The following is a 25,450-nucleotide window of genomic DNA, read 5'->3' on the forward strand; positions in this document are numbered from 1 at the left end:
CGGAACAGAGCTGGCTATACTAAGAAAAGAGTAAAGAATCGGTCGATCGTCCATGTCGAAGGCACCAGAAGCTGTCCCCTATCAATTAACAGTTGCAAGTATTAGAGAAAGCGGTCTTAAACGAAAGGACTCTAAAAAGCTATCATCGTGTGCTTATTCGAAAAGCAGGCATTGGGATGTCACATTTAATCTGCAATACGTTATTAGGCCCTTCTAGGGCTTGGCCATAAAGGAGGCTTGGGAGCCATGCTTTACCTCCTGGTATTGTAAGGGTGTCAAAGAAGGAAGCTGCCACAAATGTGGCCTGGCGTTGGTTATAGATGTTTATTAGTATATAAAAAAATCCCTAACCATCCCTATTTCTAAGGGGGTATCCCTGCCTCCAAACGAATACTAAGGGGTCCGTCAATTGAAACACCACTGTCCTGTCTCATAACTACTTCTATACCCCACACTGTAACTGAAGGATAACCTAACAGAAAGTTCCTTCTTCAGGAGAATGGCCCCCTTCTCTTGCTTTTCGGATATCATCCAAAAGAATGTTATGCTACAACAAAGATGACCGGGGGAATGACCCCCTTCACCTGACTTGCGGGTTTCACCCAGTCGTTATACAATTTCATGTCCAAGAGAAAGGCTCCCCTCCCCGGACTTGCGGGTTTCATCCAGTCGTTATACAATTTTGTGTCCAAGAGAAAGGCCCGTGGTGTAGATCTATTCAGTTTCCAATAGATCTACAAGTTGCTTGCTTAATAATGCAATATTTTTGCCATATGATTCGATGGGCTGATGACCGACGCCTCAAACTAGGAAATGCGTAAGTGGAGGTTTCTGACAGAGGTCCAACACTCTAAGCACTCTGCTTATGTGTTTTTGAGAAACTGGTGTCCTTTGCTGCCTAAAGCAGACCTACCAATATTGGATCCTGGTGAGAAATCCAGCAGGTGGTGATCTGGTGCTGAACAGTGCCTAGTGTGCATTCCAGCCCTGCATGTGTCTGTGGTGCTGCACTGCTGTCTTTTTGTGAGCACTGACTGTCCTTTTGAAATGGAGAGCGTCTAAAGCCCTGGCAAACACGCCTGTTAATGCGTTTTTTTCCCATTTAAAAAACCATACATTTCAATGTGTGCCTAGAATGCAACAGTTTACAAGGATGTATGTGATTTCACCGAATCCACTTCACCTAACGATGAAAAACACAAATGTATTGTTCTATTTTTTTTTTATTATGCGGGCGAGACACCCTCACCTTATCCTATCCGCTTACTCCAACCCCATCTATGTTTTAAAATGTACCCAACCAAATTCGAACAAATAACATTTCGAAGATTTCACATTAGGTGAAAACGGATTCGGTGAAATGCAGTGATATGCACTTACAAGGCTGCGCTATCATTTCTCTTCTTTCTTCACACATATGCAACCAGTCTTAGCCCCCTCCCTCCCCTCCCCTCCGAGGTTCGGGAATTCGAGTGTCGTGCGTATAGGCCCTCAGGTGTGTGTGGTGTACTTGAGAATGTGTAAGAGTTTCTGTTTTTATGAACTCCTGGTTTTTTTTTCCTGCGTTCTTTCAAAGAATCTGTGTTTATCTGTGTTTATCAGTGTTTATCCTCTTTTCATCACTCACACACATTTGCCCAACAGTGCGTTCCCGGTGCTTACAAAATGAAAGCAGCTGTTAAGGCTGCATCTGCAGGTGCATATCTAGCTGGAAAGTAAAATATGGCAGGTTAGATATAGTTCTGTTCGAAGGGAAAATGTTATATGGAATCTATTGGAGGGGGAGGGAACAGAGCAAGGACAGGAGAGGTTGCAGGGTGTCTGGAGGGATAGGAACTCGTGCCAGATGAGATGGAAAGAAAGATGACGGATGGGAGAGTGACAAGGAGGTGCTGCAGGATTCCGGTCGCCGGTGTCATTTGCAGTTTTGCAATTTCCTTTTGCAAATCACTATTATCAGGCGCCAGCCCCATTGATTCAACTGAACTGCAGCAAGTCTGAAACTCCCAGAATGCAATGTATAGTGAAAGAAAGCCTAAGCCTAAAAAGAAAGTTGAATGATCTGGTCTCACTTTTGAGGAATAAAAAAATTGGGTTTGACTAAACTGGAGGACCTGCACACTGCTTCCCTGCCACTTCTTCCCCCACCCACCTTCGTTCCCAGTGGAATGTGCACTAGGAGCTGGGACGGAATGCATGGAGCTGGGACGGAATGCATGAAGATGGGAAAGGATGCGTGGAGCTGGGAGAGGATGCATGGAGCTCGGAAAGAATGCATGAAGCTGGGAGAGGATGCGTGGAGCTGGGAGAGGATGCGTGGAGCTGGGAAATAATGCATGGAGCTGGGAAATAATGCATGAAGCTGGGAAAGGATGCATGGAGCTGGGAGAGGATGCGTGGAGCTGGGAGAGGATGCATGGAGCTGGGAAAGAATGCATGAAGCTGGGAGAGGATGCGTGGAGCTGGGAGAGGATGCGTGGAGCTGGGAGAGGATGCGTGGAGCTCGGAAAGAATGCATGAAGCTGGGAGAGGATGCGTGGAGCTGGGAGAGGATGCGTGGAGCTGGGAGAGGATGCGTGGAGCTGGGAGAGAATGCATGAAGCTGGGAGAGGATGCGTGGAGCTGGGAGAGGATGCGTGGAGCTGGGAAAGAATGCATGAAGCAAGCTGGGAGAGGATGCATGAAGCTGGGAGAGGATGCGTGGAGCTGGGAAAGAATGCATGAAGCTGGGAAAGGATGCGTGGAGCTGGGAGAGGATGTATGGAGCTGGCAGAGGATGCATGGAGCTCGGAAAGAATGCATGGAGCTCGGAAAGAATGCATGGAGCTGGGAGAGGATGCGTGGAGCTGGGAGAGGATGCATGGAGCTGGGAAAAGAATGCGTGGTGCTGGGAGAGGATGAGTGGAGCTGGGAGAGGATGCGTGGAGCTGGAGAGGATGCGTGGAGCTGGGAGAGGATGCGTGGAGCTGGGAGAGGATGCGTGGAGCTGGGAGAGGATGCGTGGAGCTGGGAAAGAATGCATGAAGCTGGGAAAGGATGCGTGGAGCTCGGAGAGGATGCGTGGAGCTCGGAAAGGATGCGTGGAGCTGGGAAAGAATGCATGAAGCTGGGAAAGGATGCGTGGAGCTGGGAGAGGATGTGTGGAGCTGGGAAAGGATGCGTGGAGCTGGGAGAGGATGCGTGGAGCTGGGAAAGAATGCGTGAAGCTGGGAGAGGATGCATGGTGCTGGGAAAGGATGCGTGGAGCTCGGAGAGGATGCGTGGAGCTGGGAAAGGATGCATGGAGCTGGGAGAGGATGCGTGGAGCTGGGAAAGAATGCATGAAGCTGGGAAAGGATGCGTGGAGCTGGGAGAGGATGCATGGAGCTCGGAAAGGATGCGTGGAGCTGGGAGAGGATGCATGGAGCTGGGAAAGGATGCGTGGAGCTGGGAGAGGATGCGTGGAGCTGGGAAAGAATGCGTGAAGCTGGGAGAGGATGCATGGTGCTGGGAAAGGATGCGTGGAGCTCGGAGAGGATGCGTGGAGCTGGGAAAGGATGCATGGAGCTGGGAGAGGATGCGTGGAGCTGGGAAAGAATGCATGAAGCTGGGAAAGGATGCGTGGAGCTGGGAGAGGATGCATGGAGCTCGGAAAGAATGCATGGAGCTCGGAGAGGATGCATGGGGCTGGGAGAGGATGCATGGAGCTGGGAAAGAATGCGTGGAGCTGGGAGAGGATGCGTGGAGCTGGGAGAGGATGCATGGAGCTGGGAAAGTGACGCCATCTGGGACTAGATGATAGGAGAGGGACCCCAGCATCCACTGGGACCATAACATGAGGAGCAGAGCCAAATGTAAACAAACACATCTGACTGCAGAGAACCCAAAGCCACTGCAACTAGGACCTGTAAATGATATGGACTCCACAATGAATGGCATGAGTCAGGTGCGTGGATTGCAGCAGAACTCCACATAACACTGATTGCTGGAGGTCCACGTATTCTTGCTGGAGAACAGGAGTTACAGGTAAGAAACGTTCTCCTAATGTATATAGACCCACTCGAAGAATTTAACTGATGTTAGTGTAGATTTATCTTCTCGCACCCAAAAGTAACCTGAATAATTCAGATACCCTATTACATCTATTAATGTGGAAACCCTGCTGCCCGCTTGTTTCACCTAGCAGCCCTTCCCAATCACCCTTGTTTTCCAAACACACATGGAAATGAAGTACCCATGTTCAGTGACTCCAGTCTTGTTACTTCATTTCAGTCTGCACCCATGTGTGACCCCTCTCTTCCGAAATGTAGCACTACAAATACCAGAATGCAAAGTGTGGAGAAACCAGGATGGAAGAGGAAATGCTGCACAAGTACCAGAATCAGGCCCGTACTAGTGCAACTAGACATATCTGTCCTATCTTCTGTGTTTCCTAACCTTATGCAAAGGCGCATAACAATAGTAGCTGACACGTCACCTTGGTCTGGTATTGTTAGTCGGAGCATGCAGCTGGTTGTTAGAGTGCATGCGCAATGCGCATGTGGTTTAGACTTGGAAAGGTGCTAATCCAAATACTCACGACTACATGGACACTGATCAGCAGCGTTAGTGTCCATTCCAGAGTCCTCTTCACACCAGTTCCCCGAGCTCTGCTTGCACTGTGGCAGTGCTCCAAGGTAGCCGCCCATTCCCTTGGCATTGCCCCATACCAAGTGGCGTAACAAAGCAACCCATGCCCTGCCACTTTACTGTGCCCTGAGGTCTGCCAAATTACGGAATAGCGCCCACGTCTGTGCGGTAGCAAAGTTATACCCACCCGCCCTTTTTCCTTAACACTGTAAAGATAACAGTCGAGTTTGGCGAGTTTCGATCAGTTTACTTTAAACTGAAATCCAGAATCAAAGCTCCAGATGAGGTTTTGCACTGTGAGTACTTCACTACTTTTTTTTTAACGTGGAGGGTAAAAGGATTGTGTAGGGGGGTAAAAAAAGTAATATCTATTCTCGAAGTGGGTATGTTTAGTAAAGTTAAAATGTACTTTACCTCTAAAATAAACCACTATTATACTGTGCACGCTGATTTGCACCCACATGAAATCAGCATTTTTAGCGTAACGTTCCTGAGAGCAGCCACTGGGGGAGTGCAGTCCCGTGGCGCTGCTCTGCTGGTCCAGGGCAGATGCATGTGGGTGGAGGCCGAGGAGGGCGTTCCTGTTTCTAGATGTATTTTAGCTGTGTTTATTCGGTAGTTTCGACATTTGCCACGCATAGACTACAGTACAGATGGCAGCGCCTTATCGGGTAGCAAGGATGGTGGAAAGTCAGACATAGAAAGAGGACATCAGAAAGGGCATAGATATGAGAATCCAACACATGTGGGTTCATAGATAGACAGGCAGAGCTCAGGCCCCAATTCTCATCCTGGTGTTAAGTAGCGAAAAGGTTGTTAAAAGGGTTACTACCTTTTCTGTACTTCAGACTGGCTCATTCTTTTGAAGTTGGAAGGAATGCGCCACTTTCGTAATACATGTGGCGGTTGCTAGGATGGGTTGGAAACCAACCGAGCAACCGCCACATTCGTAAACTAGCTTTTTTGAATGGTATTCTTGTGGCACTCCTCCAGTTTAATATGTGTGCTGAAATAGCGCACATATACGGTACGATTTTGGTGGAGTGCCACAAGAAGTCGGTGCCAGTGCAGGGTGTATATGAACACTTTCATATACACCAAAGCAAGCAGCTTCAACGTTGCAGAATTCAACCTGTTTGGTGCATAGGAGCACTTTCACACACACCAAAGCAAGCAGCTTCAACGTTGCAGAATTCAACCTGTTTGGTGGATAGGAGCACTTTCACACACACCAAAGTAAGCAGCTTCAACGTTGTATTCTGCAACGTTGAAGCTGCTTACTTTATGTTCTCTGCAGCATTTTTGTAAAACTAACGAATATGTTGTTATTTTACAAAAATGCTGCCGAGATTTCAGGATTGTGCCCGTTATGACAAAAACAGGCACAACGCTGTCGTGCACTACGAGGACGCCCATCCCACTTGAGAATACTGGTGGAGCCTGGGCGTCCCGATTTTGCACAGTGAATCATCCTTTTTAGCACGTTGACTGTACCAAGTTAAGAATCGGGGCCTGAGAATTCACACTGACACTTGTGAGAAATTCAGGCAACTTTTTCTTGGAATTCTGGGACTTTTAGGTTTCTTACATTAAATCTCATAAAGAAAAAACTACGAGTCCCACAATTCAAATAAAAAGAGATGGTGAGCAGATGTCCTCCTCACACATGGCGTGGGGAGAGGTGAGATCTCTGCACACGTGCAATTTACACTTGCAGGTACATACGCATAATGTCCGGACAGGCCAAAGTAGGGGGTCAGATGAGAGGAGGCAGTATGAAAGGGTTAAGGTACCCCTTCACTGGCTAGCAACTGGAGCTTGAACCTGGAAGTGAGCGGAACGGCAAGGAGGAGCAGAAGGTCTGCTGGAGGCTTGAGGGGGTAAATTGTTTGTTGAGAGATGAGGATTGCAGAGTTCGAGCAAGAGAGTAGAGCAAGAAATGTAGTTTGCATGCTAGTGAGCAAAGGAGGAGGGTGGCGAGGTAAGGCCCCAAATCGATTTAAAGACTAGCAGGTTTCAAGTTTAAAACGGGAATCGGGAGCAAATTTTGCGTACCCATCCAGTGTGATGGTGCGGTGTTGAGGTGGAATAGGATCTAGTAGTTTGCAAAATGTTTGTGCTGCAAAGTTGAGAACCTTTTTGAGAGGGGTGAAAGAGTAGAGTGGGGGCAGGGAGTTGGCTAGAACAGTTGTCGAAATTGCTGATCACCAGTGCAGAGGTTTGAGCACTTGCCGACGGGCGAGACAGCCTGGAGTTGGCTAGAACAGTTGTCGACATTAATGATCACCAGTGCAGAGGTTTAGCTCTTGCTGGCTGGCGAGTCAGCCTGGAGTTGCCTAGAACAGGTGTCGACATTACTGATCACCAGTGCAGAGGTTGGAGCACTTGCCGACGGGCGAGACAGCCTGGAGTTGGCTAGAACAGTTGTCGACATTACTGATCCCCAGTGCAGAGGTTTAGCTCTTGCCGACTGGCGAGTCAGCCTGGAGTTGCCTAGAACAGGTGTCGACATTAATGACCACCAGTGCAGAGGTTGGAGTTTTTGCTGACTGGCGAGTCAGCCTGGAGTTGCCTAGAACAGGTGTCGACATTACTGATTACCAGTGCAGAGGTTTGATCTTAAACTTCAACTCTTAATCTCCACCCTCATCTTCTCCCGTCTCTTCTACTGCTCTTCCCTCCTCTTTAGACTCCCTGCCACTCATCTGACCCCCCTCAAATCCATCTACCACTCCTCTATCCGTACTCTCTGTCTACTCGGCCCTCGCGACTCTATTTCATCCTCGCTCTCTCAACTTGGCTGGCTTCCCTTCCCCTCCCAATTTAAATTCCAATTCCTCTGTCATGTCTTCAAATCACTCCACGACCGTGCTCCCCCCCCCCTATCTCTCTTCTCTCCTCTCATTTTACACTCCCTCTCGCTCTCTCCGCTCTGCTGACCTCTTCTTACTCACTGTACCCCCGTCACCATGTGCCGCCTCTCGCTTCCGTTCCTTTCAGCACTTGGTCTCCCTATACGGGAACTCCTTATCTCTCTCTTGCCGCTCTTTCCCCACCTACGCCTCCTTGCGCACCTCCTTGAAAGCCCTTCTTCTTCACTCCCCCCCTTGACCTTCTACCATCTCTCCTCTCCATCTCCCTGTCCCTTATACCTTCCCTTCCCCTCCCTTCTCACATCCACTTGACCGTATATCACCTATTTGACTTGATTGCTCCTCTTCCCTTTACTACCTCCTCTCCCTTCCTTCTCTCCGTTCCCTCACCTCCACTATCTAAGGAAACTGTTCTACATATTGAATCGATGGTTTGTCTCATGATTGTTAACTTGCTTCTTCCATTATTGTACCTTGTTGTTATATTGTAAAGCGCTTTGGATTAAAGCGCTATATAAACTAAATGAACATAAACATCTCTTGCCGACTGGTGAGTCAGCCTGGAGTTGGCTAGAACAATTGTCGACATTACTGATCACCAGTGCAGTGGTTTGAGCTCTTGCCGACTAGTGAGTCAAGTGGGGACAGATTAACCCTGTGTGTCTTCCTTGTTTCCTATTTTTGGGTTGGAGTATTCTTACTCCCTGCGTTTTGGCTGTCTGGGGTAATGACCTGTTTCCGAGAGTGAAAGTGGCTGGCAGGCTGCTTTTGCTTGTGCATCAACCTGGACCGACCTAGAGCAGCTGCTCATTGGCATTGCCTGTACATACATGTTCTGTGCGCCAGTTTGTTTCATATTCATGAAAATAATTGCATTCTGTAAGTCTGTAAAGTGTGTTCCGTGCCCATGTGGTTTCTGCTAGAAATAGGGGTAGGATGCTGCTACAACCCCCCCACCACCCACTTTCAACGACCGATGGAGCTGATTAGTGTAGTGTTGAGTGAATGTTGCCGCCCGCATGGTCGGCAGCTATTAAAAGGGACCTGGCTCCTTCTCTACAAATGATTCCCACCTCTGATGGGGAATCTGTTCCACCCTGACCATGTACCCAACATGACCCGCCCCACTGACAATGTCGTAGAGCTATTGGTGAAAATACCCGACGAAGAGCTCTAGCTACTGTGATAGACTCTGTTATTGCCATTGTTCAGACATACTCTAAGTGACTTCCCTTCCATAGCCTGATAAAATCCGTAATCCCAGTGTGAGGAAACAAGCGTGTGTTCCTTCCCTCATCATTGAGGGACCATATGTCGCAGGCAACGTGATTCCAGTCCTAAGCTTTCCTTTGAAGCCCCTGACGCATTCTGGGTATTGTGGTTCGCATCATTTCAGCTGAATTATGATGCTTTCAGGTTGTCGCTGGTGGCCGGTCAGATAAAGACATATGGTGCGCCCTCCCTCAAAGACCCTCCATTCCATGGTTTGCTTAGAAGTCATTCATGAATGTTTTACACTCGCCTGTTTTTTCTTAACTCTCGTCCTTTTTACATTTCACTGTGTATGGTCCAACATCGCATTATAATTGTGGAATCCTTGTTTTCAAGCCATGTATGCCAAACGTAGCCTAACTTTTCTGACGCTTAAATTCTTTGTGTAGACTGCAAAGATGAATTGCATAATGCATAAATAAAACCTCCAAGTATACTTTACAAAGTCCTAAAGCTGAACACTAAATCTAGCCATTGTCCAAGGTCATCGCTGTGTACTGTTCAGTGGATGAAGCTAACTTTCTCCGTCTGCCTCCATTTCTGGGGACTATTCCTTTAATTAAATCAAAATCTCCATTGAACAGAATTGTTGGCCCCTAAAAAGTCCCCAGTGCAGACGCAGTCTCGGACGAAGCTCGCCTTTCTGGCCAGCGGCGCAGGGCCTATACGCTCTCGAATGGTTTGAAAACAAGGCCCGGGTGCACCCCCACTTATGATTTCAGTTTTTTTTTTCTCTTCATTTGTGTTCCTCCTTTTGTTTGTTCCCCAGCGACTCGACACATAAAAGATCTCCTGGAAAAAGAGCGAAAGAAGAAATCCAAACAGCGAAAGAAACCCAAGCCGTACATCGATGAGCACGATGGTAGGGTTGGCGCGACGCGGCTCCGTAGTTCTGTAGTAGATCCTTCTAGACTCTTCTGCCTCTCTTACCTGACTATTACTCACCCCTAACATCTCGTAGAGCTTAAAAGAACTACTTACCTGACTACTACTCACTCTAACCTCTCGTAGAGCTTAAAAGAACTGCTTACCTGACTACTGCTCACTCTAACCTCTCGTAGAGCTTAAAATAATTACTTACCTGACTACTGCTCACTCTAACCTCTCGTAGAGCTTAAAATAACTACTTACCTGACTACTGCTCACCCTAACCTCTCATAGAGCTTAAAACAACTACTTACCTGACTACTGCTCACCCTAACCTCTCGTAGAGCTTAAAAGAAATACTTACCTGACTACTGCTCACCCTAAAATCTCGTAGAGCTTAAAAGAACTGCTTACCTGACTACTGCTCACCCTAACCTCTCGTATCGCTTATACTCCAATCAGTCCTATGACCTTCTCCTCCTCTTGACTGTCTGCCATGACTTGATTTAATTAATGAGGCTTGTGAACATGTGGTATAACCTCTACTGTGTGTGCAGTAAAAAAGAATACCCCCAATTATCAACTACAATGCTCCCTATGGTTCATTATTATACTAATCAGCCCGATGCACTAGGAATCATGTCTGTGGGTGCTGACTGTTTATGTGGACCTGTCTTTGACTGAAAAGGCAATATTTACAGTAAGTGTGCCGTTGGGCTTGTGGTCTACAACATCTGACTCTCCAGCTCCCATTGGCCCTTGGTAACACAGTCAACGATGGGGATGTCAAGGGAGTCCTATTCAAAAGCATCTGGAGAGCTACAGGCTGCAGACCCCAAATTTAGACCATGCCATTATTTTAAGCTGTTTCTCAATACATAAGCATTGCTCCCACCTTGGTGCTGCGATGGCATCTCTCAATAAATGGCTGAAGTTGTTGCAGTGTGAATTGTGCCTTTTAGGTCTGGCCGACAGCTGCTTTAGCTTTCTTCCTTTGCTAATGTAGCTGATTTTTGTTGTTGTTGGAAAAACACCCCAAATTGTTGGTGCTTTATGAAGTGTTGGGAGGATCAACCTTTAGAGGAGACGATCATTGGAAAAGGTGTGTAAGATGCTACTGTAGGTCGTGGGGAGAAAAGTACCATGAGTATTATGAGCAAGGTGACTTCATATAAAAATGGTGTACACGGGACAAAGTGCAGATTTTATTTAACACAGTAGGGCCACTATATACCGTAAGGCAACCGCTCCCTCTAGCAGGGACAACAGGCAAAGCTACTGCATCGGATAAACATACATGTGGCCTTTTGTGATATTGGTAGATTAGATTACATTGTATACGGCTGGTATCCGACTCCCCTTACACTGGACAGAGCGCTTATAATGCCTTGAGACAGTGTTGAAGAGGGTGCAGGTGGCTTGGGGTGATCTTTCCATCTGGTGGCCGTACCCTAAACTTAATATCGGCTGGAAGGGAGATGCTGAGTGCCGTAAAAAACGATTCTGGGATCTCCTAGTCCAGATATTACCAATTCTGTAGGACTGAGTGTAAGGGATTCATGTTAGGCAGCAGGGATGAGACCTACCAGTAAACTGGCCACTTGCTGTTGTAACGGGCACCTTCAAGGAAATTGTGCCACTTGACTATCTGATGCCCATACACAAGGTGTGGGATATATTGGCTACTGAACAGGTCACAAAGTCTTTACAGGCTTCCTTTATTCGTGAATGTCTCTGCTATTAATCCCACACGGGAGTATATCAAATACAACGCAGCTTGACCGGATCCATTGCCCTGGTTAAGGTATGGCAGGCTTTTGAGTTTGAACTTTTTGGGATGGGTGAAAAGTGTTCATAATCTGTGGGATGAGTGTCTCATTTTTCTCCGACCCATTGTTTGATTGGTAGTAAGATGTTTACTGTACATAGTAACCTGTAATAATGTGAACAAGTGGGGAAATAGGTAATGTATTTCATCAATGTGGCTTTGAATTCGTCAAAGAAATAAGAATAGTTTGATTTTACTGTTTTATTTTTTATTTTCTAGGATGTTTGTTGTATTTTATGAGTATCTTGACTTGAGTTGTACTTATTCGCAATTAACTAAATTCAATAAAAATAAAAAAATAAAAAGAAACGGCCTGAAAGTGCTCAGGAGTACCAAAAAACAGTATTATGATATGGCATTTATAATGCGCCTATAAACAAGTGTTTCAAGGCGCGTCGAGGCAAGGGAGGGGGAACAGAGGGAAGACAGACAACGATCCTACTAGGCCAGCTAACATTCAGATCGCGCAAGTGCATAGGAAGGGGGAAGCGGAAAGTGTAAGGGGAAGTGCGGTACAAGGGATAATGGAATAAATAACAATAAGTAAAGTACGGCCAGCAGCTGGCAAGTGCAAAGGTTAAAGGGTAAGCACAGGTGTCAAGTGCTGGTAAAGGGACTGTAGAGATACAGAAAAACAGTCCCCAAGTGCAGGGTTGCAAGGAAGGCAGTGAAGGTGTGGAACTGGTGAGCGAGGGGTCCTGGGCCTGAGATCAGAGGGTGGCCAGGTAGCCAGTGCAGTGTCAGTTTCAGCCAGGCAATCAGCAGGGGAGAGGAGGAGAGAAAGCAGAAGCAAAGAGAAAGGTTTTGGGGTGCTTCTGGAACCGGAGATGGTTCTCAAGTTTCAGGGGGGTAGGAAGGGCGTTCCAGAGGGAGGCCCCAGCCGAAGAAAGAGATCTACCACCAACTTGTTGCTTGGAGAAGCGACTGACCCTGAGGGAGTTGGAGGCGGAACAGCGAAGAGCTCGAGAAGGAAGATATTTAGGAAGATAGAGTTGAAGGTATTGAGGCCCAAGGCCCCAGAATGCCTTGTGGACAATGCACAGGGTTTTGAACTTAATCCTTGCAGCCACTGGGACCCAGTGCAGAGATTTCAGTCCTGGAGAGATATACGATCCCTGGGCTGGAGGCCAAGGACAAGTCTCGCAATCCGGTTCTGGATGAGTTGCAGAGAGCGGAGGGTGGAAGCAGGCAGATTTAGAAGAAGGCTGTTGCAATAGACCAGCCTAGAGAGAACCAGGGTTCTGGCGACAGTGAGCTTCTGGGGGAAGGAGAGGAAAGGAAAGGAAGAATACCTCTGGGGAGGGGCAGCTGGTAGTGTGACTTCTTAGAGACTTTGGAGATGTGAGGAGAGAAGGAGAGTGTGGAGTCGAAGATGACCCCAGGGTTTTTTCCCTCACAGATGGGAGGAGGAAGAGGGCCAAGAGAGGCTGGCCAGAGAGTGACGGGAAAGGAGGGTGTGCCGATGAGGAGAATCTCGGTCTTACTGGCATTAAGGCAGAGATCATTGGCGGCACACCACTCCTGGATGGCGGACAGACAGTCAGAAATGAGAGAGGGAGAGGAGGTGGCTGAGGGTAGCCTGAAAATGAGCTGAGTGTCATCTGCATAGTGCTGGAAGTTGGGGCAGAGCACGGCAATGCGCTAGGCAAGAAGTGCCAGGTATTGGTTGAAAAGCCAGGGAGAGACGTTAGACCCCTGGGGGACACCACAGGCAGAGATAGAAATAGAGGAGAGGAAGGACCCAAGTTGAACCTGGGAGGGTCGATCAGAGAGAAAAGAAGTCAGCCATGCCAGGGCCTCACCGGTGATCCCCAGGTTATCACGGAGACGGCTGCACAGGATGGCATGGTTGACCGTGTTGAAGGCAAAAGAGAGATCAAGTAAGATGAGGACACAAGGGGTGTTGGAATCAAGGTTGGAGAGCAGGTCTTCACAGATGTTCAGGAGAGCAGTTTCCGTGCTCCTGGCAGCTCTGAAGCCAGAGTGATGATCACGGAGACAACCAACAGATTCCGTGTGAATGCCAGAGTTGGGTGCACCAGTTTTAATTGGTGGTTCAGGGCCACACTCCTTTTCATTGGTGTGTCAGTCTGACACATGCCTTTTTCATTGGTGCTTCAGTCTGTCTGCTTCTATGAAGGAGTCTGTGTGGCGGAGAGAGAAGGCAGGTGGGGAGTTATTAACCTCCCCAATGTCTGGGCACTTAATCGTGCCACATTCATGTACGCCTTGGCTCCACCATAGTCCTCCCAGCTCGGATCTTGGGCCCATCCCAGTCCAAAACCAGTGTTGGTCTAGGCTGGTGAACGTAACAGCGAGAGAGGGTTGGTGAGAGCAGGCTCTGTTCATAGTATAGTAGTCCCAGAAGAGGAAGTGGTAGTAATCTGCATCCTGGGGGTAATTATGTGAAGTTACGCACAGTTTGTGTTTGGCCATATATTCATGCAGGGCTTTTCCAGAAGGGTAGAATGCAGTCTCCAAAATTAATCCACCTGAGGCCTGTGTCACAAGCGTTTGTTTTGGGGCATGTGGGCATTGCGATTCTCTGATCTGATGCAGAGAACTCCATTTTTTGAAGGCATTTGTGCTGTGTACGATCCCTATAAAGTCCAATATCCAGATGGGTAGAGTTCATGCTGTCAATGGGAGACCTTTAGAGTCTGGGTCTGTAAATAGCTGATACTAGTCCACAAGCGCAGGCACGGACAGGGCTTCCAGCAATTTAATTAAAATACAGTTTGAGTTGTGGGCTCCCTGGATTACATTGTTTTTTAACGCTGTGATGAGTACCTCAATCTTTCCTGATGCGCGGAAAACGATTGTAATCATCAATACACGTAAGAAGGTTAATAGCCTGCTCCCTCAATCCCAAAGTCTCAAAACCAGGCTGGATGATTCATCCAAAACGTGTTCTCGGATTCTATAGGCAAGTTTAATGAAATTGAATTGAGCGGGCTGGTGTTCTCGCAGCCTTGAAAGGGTGTTGGCTCTTCTCATCAGCCTGACCCTTATTTTTATTTAAGTTTGGCCCTGGTTTGAGGGTGCCTGCTGATATGACTTTCATGGATTTACCAATGATTGCTGGATTTGGAAATTCCGTCTCCCTGCCACCTTATGCTAATGAAGCTTCATGAGAATAAGGTTTCAAGAGTTGAGGATGGCAGGGATGGTGGTTTGACCTGCAAAATTGGTGTTAGGAAGGGGGTTCACCAGGACTGTGTCCTAGCACCCCTTTTGTTTAATCTTTGTCGACTTGTTGAGTCCAGCTTTGGAGGAGTGTACTCCTGGCGTGCCGGGAACACTGTACAGGAGAACGTCGGTATCGTTACGCGGCTCTTCCTGCTAGCACGCCGAAGGCCTGTCAGATTGTTCAAACCTTCTGAATGGGTTACATGCAGACTCTGGGGATAAAGATGGTTACCATTAAGTCTTCGGCTATGTGGCACAGACCAATGGTATTCTTTGGAGGTGTCCTGATAATGTGGGAATTGTCTCAGTGAAACATATATTAGCAATCTATAAGGAGGAAGGAGGAGTTTTACCTTACTAGAACAGCCGTGGAGGTTATATCGTCGCATTGCGAAGGTACAGCAATCCCATGGTTGAACTATGCCAAGCAAAATGTGACCGGGTTGGGAATTTCAGGTTAGTGTACCAGCCCCGAAGGGATACCTGTTGGTGCCAAAATACATACGTTCAGCCTTGATTAGTCATTTAAGGCTGAAGCATGAGGGATCAATCGAGATGAAGCAAAGCGTCAGATCATACCTTTTGCTGCCTGCAGACACTGGTAGAGCTCAGTACCCGCTTGTAGACTCCAATAGAAGGCACAGACCGCTGCTTGCGTAGGCGAGATTGGGTTCACGCCACTTAATGCTGTAACTGGGGCTTGGAAAGAGAGAGATCGTTTGGAATCAATTTGCCTGTGGGAAAGAGGGAAGGTTGAGACACTTAAGCACTTTTTATTTTTTTTGCCTGCTTTGCACTAGCAGCATGCTGGACTCGAGGCCAGACCATCAGAAGGAAAGTGCATACAAAGGATATGCTGGTCTGGGATCCTATTCTATAAGTTTGTGAAGTTAGTTTACATGAAACCTTTATGCTTTTAGTGGAAATCTTTTGTTTGTGTCTTAATCTGTGGTTTGCTATTTATTCACGTGGATTTACATCCTATATACAGCTGAAGGTAGACTGAGATTGTTTTTGGTACTGTTATTAATATTCAAATTAATGTATAGGCTGTGTTTGTATGTTTTTATGTGATGTCTTTAATGGGGCATTTCTTCTGAATCTGAATGAAGTAAACCGTAAACACTGAGTTTCCGGGTGGACCAGGTAACCTTAGGTTTTTATTTTCCTCCCAGGTTTATGTTAATTCTGGACGCTCCTTTTTGGAGTGGGTGGCCTCCTCACCATATTGCTTGGTCCTCGCAGTCAGTAATCCTAAGCATCGTTCTGTTTGCTGCATGTATGGCAGTGAGCTGATCATGGGCTCTGGGAGATGAGCCACCGTCTCCGGAGGAGAGCTCATTGGATGGCTGATCATCGTTGAGTCTGCAGTGTTCCTCTGGCACTATCAGGACTTTTTAGAAGCCTGTCTATCTGGCTCCAACTCCTCATTGGAACTAGGGATATTCAGTGGCTCCTGTTTCAGCCACTGTGGTTACATATGTTGGCATGTACACCTTGACCCTCATTATGATTTTGCCGGTCTAGGCAAGAAACATGCCGGTAATTCTGGCATCAGCTTTTTTTCCCAGACAGGCAAAACACAAGTTAGCTGGTGGGGTTCACAGATCTTACGGCAGGCCTGACGTTCAGGAAGATCAGGCCCCTACCGGCAAAGAAATGCCTGAATCACTGGTGCTCCCGGTGCAGGTGATTCCGGCAATCCCATCCCATGGAGCAGGAACTTGCTGTCGTCTCAGCCACCCGTCATATCCCGTTAATACCTGGATATCGGGTGACGGAGACGGTAAGGCAGTGCTGGCGGTATCCGGCCGGTGATACCGGCGGGATACTAGCAGAACTGTAATGAGGACCCTTGTCTTTAGAAAGAGAAAAACTTTGAAGGCTTATTTGTAGGTAACTTGTAGGAAACAAACCTCTTGTTCCATCTTCGTCCCCGGCTATGAGGTTACTATTTTTTGTAACCAAAAAGACATTAGAATTGTGACCTTATGTGAATACGAATACATGTTGTTTTTTATTAATTGCCGCCAATTTGTGATGTTCTGAAGTACATTCGGGGTGCTACTATCTTCGGTAAGTTGGATTTGCCAGGGGCTTATCACCATCTGTCAGCTGGGTCTTTGGTTGAGTGGAAGACTCCTTAAAGAAGGCTATTTGGCCACTGCAGGTTTCAGGTAATCGATACAAAGGCGGTAAGGTGGGGCATCACCTAATAAATCAGACATATACTATGTAATATTCAATTGCATTTAAATGTGTAGAGAGCACTGCAGTGAAAATATCCCAGGCACTGGGGCAGAAAAGTCAAAACTGAAACGATGAACCAAGAGAGATCCTCTAGGGTCTGCATGCTCACCTAATGGTCATCTAGTCTTCTTTAATGGCAAGTAAACATGGATATTATAAATATCAAAGCAAACAAAACAAACATAGCATAGACTTAATGCAATGATTTAGTGATTTAATAAACAAGTGCACGATGAGGAAGACAGATTCACACGTAATGAAGCCACTGCATTTAGGAATATTGTCCGTCATCAGGGCCAATGACAGAGGTCTATCCTCTACCACCATCCTACCTCTGATGCACTCTTGAGCTTTGCCTGGTGCTCTTGATCATCTACCACCATCCTACCTCTGATGCCCTCTTGAGCTTTGCCTGGTGCTCTTGTTCATCTACCAGCATCTACCTCTGGGTGGGCTCTTGAGCTTTGCCTGGTGCTCTTGATCCTCTACCACCATCCTACCTCTGGATGCCCTCTTGAGCTTTGCCTGGTGCTCTTGATCATCTACCACCATCCTACCTCTGCATGCGCTCTTGAGCTTTGCCTGGTGCTCGTGATCATCTACCACCATCATACCTCTGGATGCGCTCTTGAGTATTGCCTGGTGCTGTTGATCCTCTACCACCATCCTACCTCTGGATGCGCTCTTGAGCTTTGCCTGCTGCTCTTGATCATCTAACAGCATGTACCTCTGGATGAACCCTTGAGCTTTGTCTGGTGCTCTTCAGCCGCACCTTTGGAGGACCTCACTATGATGCTTAGCTTTGATGCTTTTTGGTCATTTTGATTTTATCTGCAAGATTATTCAGATTCGGCCCCCGATGACGGACAATGGTTGAAAGCCACTGGCTTCATTCCATGCAAATCTGTCTTGGCCACTGGATGTATCTGATTGTGGAAACAGTAGCAAGGAATGCAGCTACGTAAACGGTGATCTCGCTATCGGGGGCAGGTTACTACTCACTCTACACACAGTGAGGAGCACTGTGAATAGTGCACTTTGGAAGCGAGCTCTCTCGAGCCATTTATTGAATCTGAATTATGATAGATAAACAAATTGCAACTATTGACCCCATTGTGACCTAACCCAGTTTGCGTGATGCCTTTTACGGCATGCCAACTACAAGTTCGAGCCGGGTGATCCGATTGGCTGGGTGACAATGCCTCCCTTAAAATCTCAAAGCTTGCGTTCCCAGGTGGCAATGTTCTCTGCTGCACCAGGCGGTTCCCACTCTGTGCAGCTGAGTCACGCCCACCTCTGTAGAGCGCTCTTCTTTGCCCTTAATCTTTGATAGACGCAGCGATGGGCATTTGACTTTGACATCCTGGTCCAATTTAATATGAAATGCTTTGGATGGTAGTCATCCTTTGGAAGGTCCCAGCAAGAATATGCAGTAGCTTATTTTTAGTTTGGGATATTAGGTGGCGCTTGCGCCGCTTATAAGCTAAAACCGTTGCATTAGAGTACAGATAAGGAGAAATGGCATATGAGGAGGGACACAAAGCTTGTAGGTTTTGTTTGGCCATTTACTCACCCATTGACTGCCCATGGCCATCCTCATCCCTATGGTCATGCCTCTCCCCGCCCAAAACATCTCTCAACAGGAACTCTTAAGATTACTTCAATCAAGCCTTACCATCAAACATTGCACTCAAAGTTATTGCCAGTGTTTTTCAAAGCAGTCCTCTGAGAGTTAAAGACGTTGTAAACACGCTAAGGATGTAATACAAATGTCTTAACCAGGTCTGCATTAAGCTGCTTGATTTATAATCACTATGTGTAGCCTTCACAGAAGTCCTGTTAAAATCAAGCATTGGCAAAGCCACCAGTTTTGGCTTGTGTAATATTAGGCATTTGCCAGGCCCTGCTATTAGACGCCCAGGTACTCGCACCATTTTCTTACCTGTTAAAATCAATGGCCAGCCTTTCCCATGCCTACACAAAAGCGCAAACGGTTGGCACTGCCAATGCTGGTTGACCAAGTATGACTGTGAAGCACTGGTCAGTTTAAGGGACTGAATGTTGGGGTGAATGGATCTCACTGGAAGAGGCAGGTTTAGTTTCATGATCCACTGAAGCACAGCGATTAATTCCAGACACGGAGCAGGGACTCTAGTCTTTAATTTAATCGCAATTTTGGGAGCCCTGTTCATGGATCCTGAAGGACCTTTGCAAGATGAGTTGCTGCTAATTTATTGAATTGTCACAGCTACGTGGGAGTTCTCGTTCTTATTCAGGCAAATGCGATAATGCAATTTCAATTTTTGCATGGGAAGGTACTGCTGTTTGCTTAGGGACTTCGTGGATTCAAACAAATTACTTTAAAATCCTGCATCGATCATGGCTCAGTTCACTTTTCTTTGCAAAAATATTGAATTAAATTAATTGCATGCCATCTGGCACCTGAAGTAGCGGCCACTGATACAACAATATGCAGAGGATTGGAGGTAATTAAAAAATCCCTCGACTCCTGTCGAGGCCACCATTAGGAATTTCCAAAAGTCTCCTTATGCCTTCATGTACTCTTACGTCCCGTTCCCTTTCCTCCATACTGTATGGGCGTCTCTTCCTAGGGACGGGATACAGAACCTTTTTCACCAGAAAAACCTTCTTCCCCTTTAAATGTAGAGGTGTGCCGGGGTGCGCCCGTGCGAGCATGCGCTACCCTGACTCCACCCACTGGTGCCACTCCTCAGTACCCTTTTCTGCGTCGATGCGAACGGACCGATTTCACCAGCGCTCCTGGGTTTGGCCTTGCCATGTAATTCCACGCGCTCTCCCCCGGATTCTTCTCTTATCTTATCTCCTCCATCATCATGCTCCTCTCCGGTGCATGTTGACTTTAGCAGGTTTCAGAAGGTGTCCAGCCTGCGAGGGACTCTTTCCCACGTCTGTCCCCACGCTCTTTGCCTCCGCAAAAGAGGCTCCCTCCGGTCACTACACCGGTGCCTTAGTCATTCCTCCTATGGCTCCGGCACCACAGGCCCCAGGCAGCTGCCGCTGCTGGCTCTTTCGAATCCGCCCCAGTGCAGCCGGTTCCGAGCCAACCTCTGCAGCAGCGTCTGGCTCCGGTCTCCACACCGTAGCCCATGGCGTCCAACACCCCTCCTCCTGTTGCGAACCAGCTGGACACCAAGGCGGATACAGACGAGGAGGAGGTCCCTGACACGCCGTCTTCAGCGAAGTCCTTTCACGACAGGCTTGCAGGTTTGCAGAATATCTGGGCCTTCCTCATCCCGAGGTAGAGCAGCCTGAGACGGAAGTCTTTGCAGAGGTCCTCTTCCTAAGACCCCCTACCAAGATGGGTGTCCCGATGCAGAAAGATGTCATCGCTCTGGCCAAGAAGGGTTGGCTCAAGCCACACTCGGCCCTGCCCCGTCAATCGACGCTTCAATGGCAAGTAAAAACAGATGGAGGGGGATACACTATTGCTGTCAATGCACCCCCAGCCGCACTGTAAGCCTCAATCGTCCTCGGCCACCTCGTCCTCAGCGCTGCTAGGCAAGGAGGAGAAGATCTTGGAGGGGTAAGGGAAAAAGCTGTACTCTGTACCTGCGTCAAGCCAATGCGGATGCCATGCTCGCAGCGGCTAACCAGTGGTTGTAGCTGGAAATATCGGACTTCCTTCCGGAACTCCCAGTGCAGAGCCAGGCATGCTTTAAGGTGGGTCTAGGAGAAGCCAAGCTGGTAGCACAGGGCATCATGGAGTCCACAGTGGCCCACATCGACGCCTCTTGCTGTGCCATCTGCATCGCCATGGACATAAGGACGGCCTGGCTTTGGCCTACAAAGTTCAACCCCACCATCCAGGATCGCATATTGGACCTTCCTTTCGAGGATAGTGACCTCTTCCACTCTACCACCGACGAGGAAATGGATAAGAACAGCTCGCAAACCGTGAAGTCTTCATTCTTAAGAAAGCCACGGCCAAGGCGTTTACCCAGTCGCATCAACACTCCAATAAGGGGCGGGCGTTTGGCAAGTTCTGGGGATTCCAGGATCGGAGTTCAAGACAACTTGACGGCTCGCCGAGTCAGCACCGGCACAAGCAACAAAAAGGGGAGGAGCAAGGGCTTCTTCCAGTCCCCCTCTTCAGCAGCAGCCTCGGAGAGCAAAAGTTCATGGCGTGTCCCTCCGGGTCCACGTGTCTCCAGTGGGGGCCAGGCTAGCCTCTTGTGTGCATTTTTGGCACCAAAATTCACAGACCCGTGGATCCTCTCAGTAGTATCCACAGGTTACCGCCTACCTATACCTCCCTCCCTTCCTTCCTCCACTCCCCTCCCACAGATTGGGACAGCAACTCTGTTGGCGGAGATCCGGTCACTCATCGATAGCCAAGCCGTGGAAGAAGTACCAGCCTCCCAGAGAGGATTGGGCTTCTATTTCAGGATTTTCGCATACAAAAAAAGAACCAGGCTGGCCTGAGAGTTGTGCTGGACCTCTGCACCCTCAACCTCTCCCTCACTCTTCTGACATTCAAGATGGTTATGCCAGCATTCATTGCAGAGACACTAGACAAGGGAGATTGGATGTGCTCCCTGGATCTGAAGGATGCTTACCTACATGTCCCGATTTGGCAGCCTCATCGCTCCTTCCTACGCTTCAGGATCATGGGCTGTCATTTCCAGTACAAGGTGCTACACTTTGGCTTCAACCCAGCCCCCAGGGTATTTACCAGACTCATGAATGCATTGGCAGCCCTCCTCAGGGCCCAGGGCCACCATGTCTACACGTACCCGGACGACTGGCACGTCAGGGTGAGTTCCTTGGAGGGGGTTGTCCACACCTCCTCAGCACTTATCGGTACACTCCACGACCTGGGGTTTACCATCAACCTCAAGAAGTCTGGGCCATCTTTAATTTACGCTGCAAAGTGCATGTACTTTTTACAGTACAAATAGATTTCTCTCACATTTTGACTAGTAGATAAGTAGATTTCTAAAATACTTCCACGCCCTTGGATGCAACCATTCCTTTGCGGAACTGTTGGTGCACCCAAAGATCGTGTTGGTTTGGCCATCTGCATTGCCTATGAGAGAAATAGTGTTTTTTAGGTTTTTCAGGTCTGAGCATCCTGTTTATTCAGAACCACCTGTAGTATGTGTCTTAGGTTACTCCTCTTTTAAAAGAAGAGATCCTTTTTACTTGGTTGGGCAAGCTGGTGGAGCGTATTCCAAGCACTTGGGGCTGTTTCCTCTTAACATGTGTCCTCTTGTTTTAACTTATCTTCATGTATGTATCTTTTACTACTGCTCTTGTTCTGTGTGCTAAGCACCGTATAAAGTTTCTCTTCCACATATAGTCTTGTAGCATTGTACACATTAACATTCAGAGTTCTGGTGTCAGCCCACTGTTTGCTGTGAAGATGGTCACTCATGGAACCTGGGTGAGTGGGAGGTCACTCCAGGTTCCATGAGTTAGTTGGAGGGTGCTGAGCTAGGAGGTCGCTGCTCAGAACACGTGCTTATAAAGCATCTACACAGGGACAAGGTCAGTGAAAAGGCCAGTGTAGAAGAGGAGTGCCTGTCACAAGTGACAAGCTATACAAGAAGACCGTGCTGCAGTGTTTGACAGGAAATGTCATTAGTTCAGTAATGATTTTGCCAATATTTGTCAATCAATTTGCCATGAGAGGAAAGCATGTTTGCTCTTTTGTCTGTAGTTAGTTGGTCAACATGTTCCACTTTCCACTGATGGAATTATAGCAAAATGTTAACGACGATGTGGCTTAAAGAAACACTTAAACATTTGTTATTTCGAGCCACAGCTAATATGTTACGTCGACACTGCCAGAGTAAGATCATTCACCCCCTTCAATGAACCAGTGGGAGTTGCAGCCAAATATGTTGACACTGTATGGGGCAGACGTGGGTGGTGTCCACCCGGGGTGTCACATGTGTGCTAGAAAATATCTGGGTCCTGGCACTTATATTCTTGCAAATTAATCTCCGTCCACTGTGAAAAACATGAAGGTGTCTCACTTTCTAGTCCCCGGGGATTTGTCATCCAGGTGGCCAGGACACGGCCATCGCTATTGGACCCAGTTCCTGGGGGTGGACTATTGAAGTAGGATCACCTGGTTCCTGGGGGTGCAAGTTTTAAGTTGCACCAAGTTTTTCTGTACTCATTGGAAGTACTCATAACAGGGGCCTCATCATGAATTGGGCGGTAGTCCTTAAATGCAGCGGTAACGCTATTAAACACGTTGAAGCGCTTTGAAACACATTGTGTATAGGAAGCGCTTTGAAACATTTTGTGTATAGGCGCTATATAAATAAAATATCATATCAGATCATATTACCGCCGCATTTAAGGGTTGGCCCTATTGTGATTTGGGCGGAAAGAGTTTTACCTCCAGCCTTTTGCTGGAAGTAAAAATCCAGCTTTCCGTCCGTTCTTGGCGCTGTTACCGTCAGTGCTAATAGCGCCATGAAACCTCCATTGGGTCCATTGGACCCAATGCGGATTGGGAAATAACTGTTATCCCGATATTTGTGATCCGGTACTAATAGTGCTGGACCGACTAGCGTTAATGTATTTTGCAATGCCGGTAATACCTCCCGGATTACCGCCAGACTAATAAGGTGCTTAGTCTTCACACTGATCCAGGCTTGCATCATCCCAGAGCCTTCTAGGCCATTTGCTGTTGAGTCCGACACTTCTGGCAGGTCCACTGGAGCTATTTTAGTGCAAGTACAGAATGATTATTTTGTGAGATGTATTTTCCACTTGTCTCAACACTCACCTCTAGTGATAGCAGTTATTCTATTATAGCATAAATTGTTGGTTTGTTTGTTTATTGATTTTGTATGCCGTGCCAAACCCAAAGGTAAAAGGCGCTACAGAGAACAGGAAAACAAGATTGCTTATAACTTAGTTACAGGCCTAATATAAATATATAAATTACATCACATAAGACAGTTGAAAGATATACATATGTATAGTCGGGTTGATAGGTAAGGATAGTACTTGATTAATCTTGGGGGTCATTGGAATGTAGCCATACGAGAATATTCCGTCTATAGTAGGACTGGTCTGTTCTGATGTCAAGTGGGAGAGCATTCCAGTATTGGGCTGCCTTAACTGGGAAGCTGCTGCCGTCTGTTTTCTTTATTCTAAATTTGGGTATCTGAATGCAGTAGGAGTTGGCGGTTCTGGTGGGGCGAGTGGAGGTTTTTCTTACAATTCTAGCTGTCAGGTAGGGAGGGGCAGCATTATTCAAACATTTGAAGGTGAGTGATGCTGTCTTAAGTGCAATTCTGTCGCTGATTTTGAGCCATTTGTATTTTCTGCTAGTGTTGGAAATGTGTTCTTTAGAAGTTAGGTTGGGGCTGTTGTAGGGCGTTGTTTTGCAATGTTTGAATTTTGTCAATGATGTATTTGCTAGCTCCCAAATACAGAGCATTGCAATAGTCAAGTTTGGAAAGTATTAGGGCATTGGCAATGATCATACAGCTGGCTTGGATGAGGAAGGCTCTACTTGCCCTAATAAGCTTGCACGTGTAAGATGTAGAGGATGCAAGGGAGTTCACTTGTTTCTTTAGTGTTAGGGCTGAATCGAGGTGAAAGCCTAATGTTTTTACTGTTTTGGACACTGTGATTATATTGCCATCAATGTTGAATGCTGAGTAGTTAGGGCTGAGTTTTTTTAAGTTGGCAGTGGATCCGAGGAGTAGGATTTCGGTTTTGTCATCATTCAGGCTTAGTCCATGTGTGGCCATCCATGCTTGAATGATGAGATATATTTTGTTTACCAAGGCCGTATCCGTATCGAAATTGCCTGAAAGAGTGGCATCTGCGTAATTAGTGTAGGTGACACCCAGTCTGTCCAATTTGTCGAATAGGGGCTTGGTAAATATATTGTATAGAGTTGACGAAACACAAGAACCTTGGGGTACACCGCCAGTGTGGAGAAGACTCTCATTGTACGGTTGTCCAAAAATGATTGGATCCAGGCTATAGCCTCATTTGGGAAGTGGGCAGCCGATGCCAGGTGTTTGCACAAGACTGCGTGATCCACCAAATCAAAGGCTGCCGACAGATAAGGAGGAGTAGCATGGCAGTATTTTCCTTGTCATTGAGTTTGTCAATCTGTACTTTAAGATCAATTAAGACTGTTTCTGTGCCGTGCTGTGGTCTGAATCCTGATTGGCAGGTACCTAAGAGTTGGTTAGTTTCAATGCTGGATTTGTAGGTATGCTACTCTATTATCTTGAGGAGAAATGGTACCGTGGTGATGGGTCTGCAATTAGTGGGAATAGCAGGATCTAGAGCTTGCTTCTTGAGGAAGGGTAGGACCCAGGACTCTTTTAGGTTACTTGGGATGGTGTTGGTGGAGAAGGAGGCATTGATTAGTTTGGTTATGAATGGGGCTAAGTCTCTTGCGGCATCCTTGATTAACTAGGCTGGGCAGCTGTCACCCTTACAGTTGGAGGGTTTGAGGGATGCAGTGATCTTTTCGGTTTCTGAGATGGATATTTTTTTGAATTTGAAAGGATCGAGGCCAGGTGAGTTGGTGGTCATA

At 47.3% G+C, this 25,450-nt stretch overlaps 1 protein-coding gene across 2 annotated transcripts in view; it reads left to right on the plus strand.

The window, feature by feature from the left end:
• Window positions 1–25,450, plus strand: part of ARHGAP39 (Rho GTPase activating protein 39) — a 1,402,702-nt gene that overhangs the window by 899,597 nt on the left and 477,655 nt on the right. Inside the window, exon 5 of one of the 2 annotated variants that reach the window (XM_069621770.1) lies at window positions 9,523–9,615. The exons of the other annotated variant lie outside the window; for it this stretch is intronic. Within the exon in view, the coding sequence (XP_069477871.1) occupies window positions 9,523–9,615 (93 nt within the window). The remainder of the gene's footprint in view (window positions 1–9,522; window positions 9,616–25,450) is intronic. 2 annotated transcript variants of the gene reach the window in all.

Source organism: Ambystoma mexicanum, chromosome 5q (genome assembly GCF_040938575.1).
Source record: "Ambystoma mexicanum isolate Mex_15411 chromosome 5q, UKY_AmexF1_1, whole genome shotgun sequence".
In the NCBI taxonomy this organism is placed as follows: Eukaryota; Metazoa; Chordata; class Amphibia; order Caudata; family Ambystomatidae; genus Ambystoma; species Ambystoma mexicanum.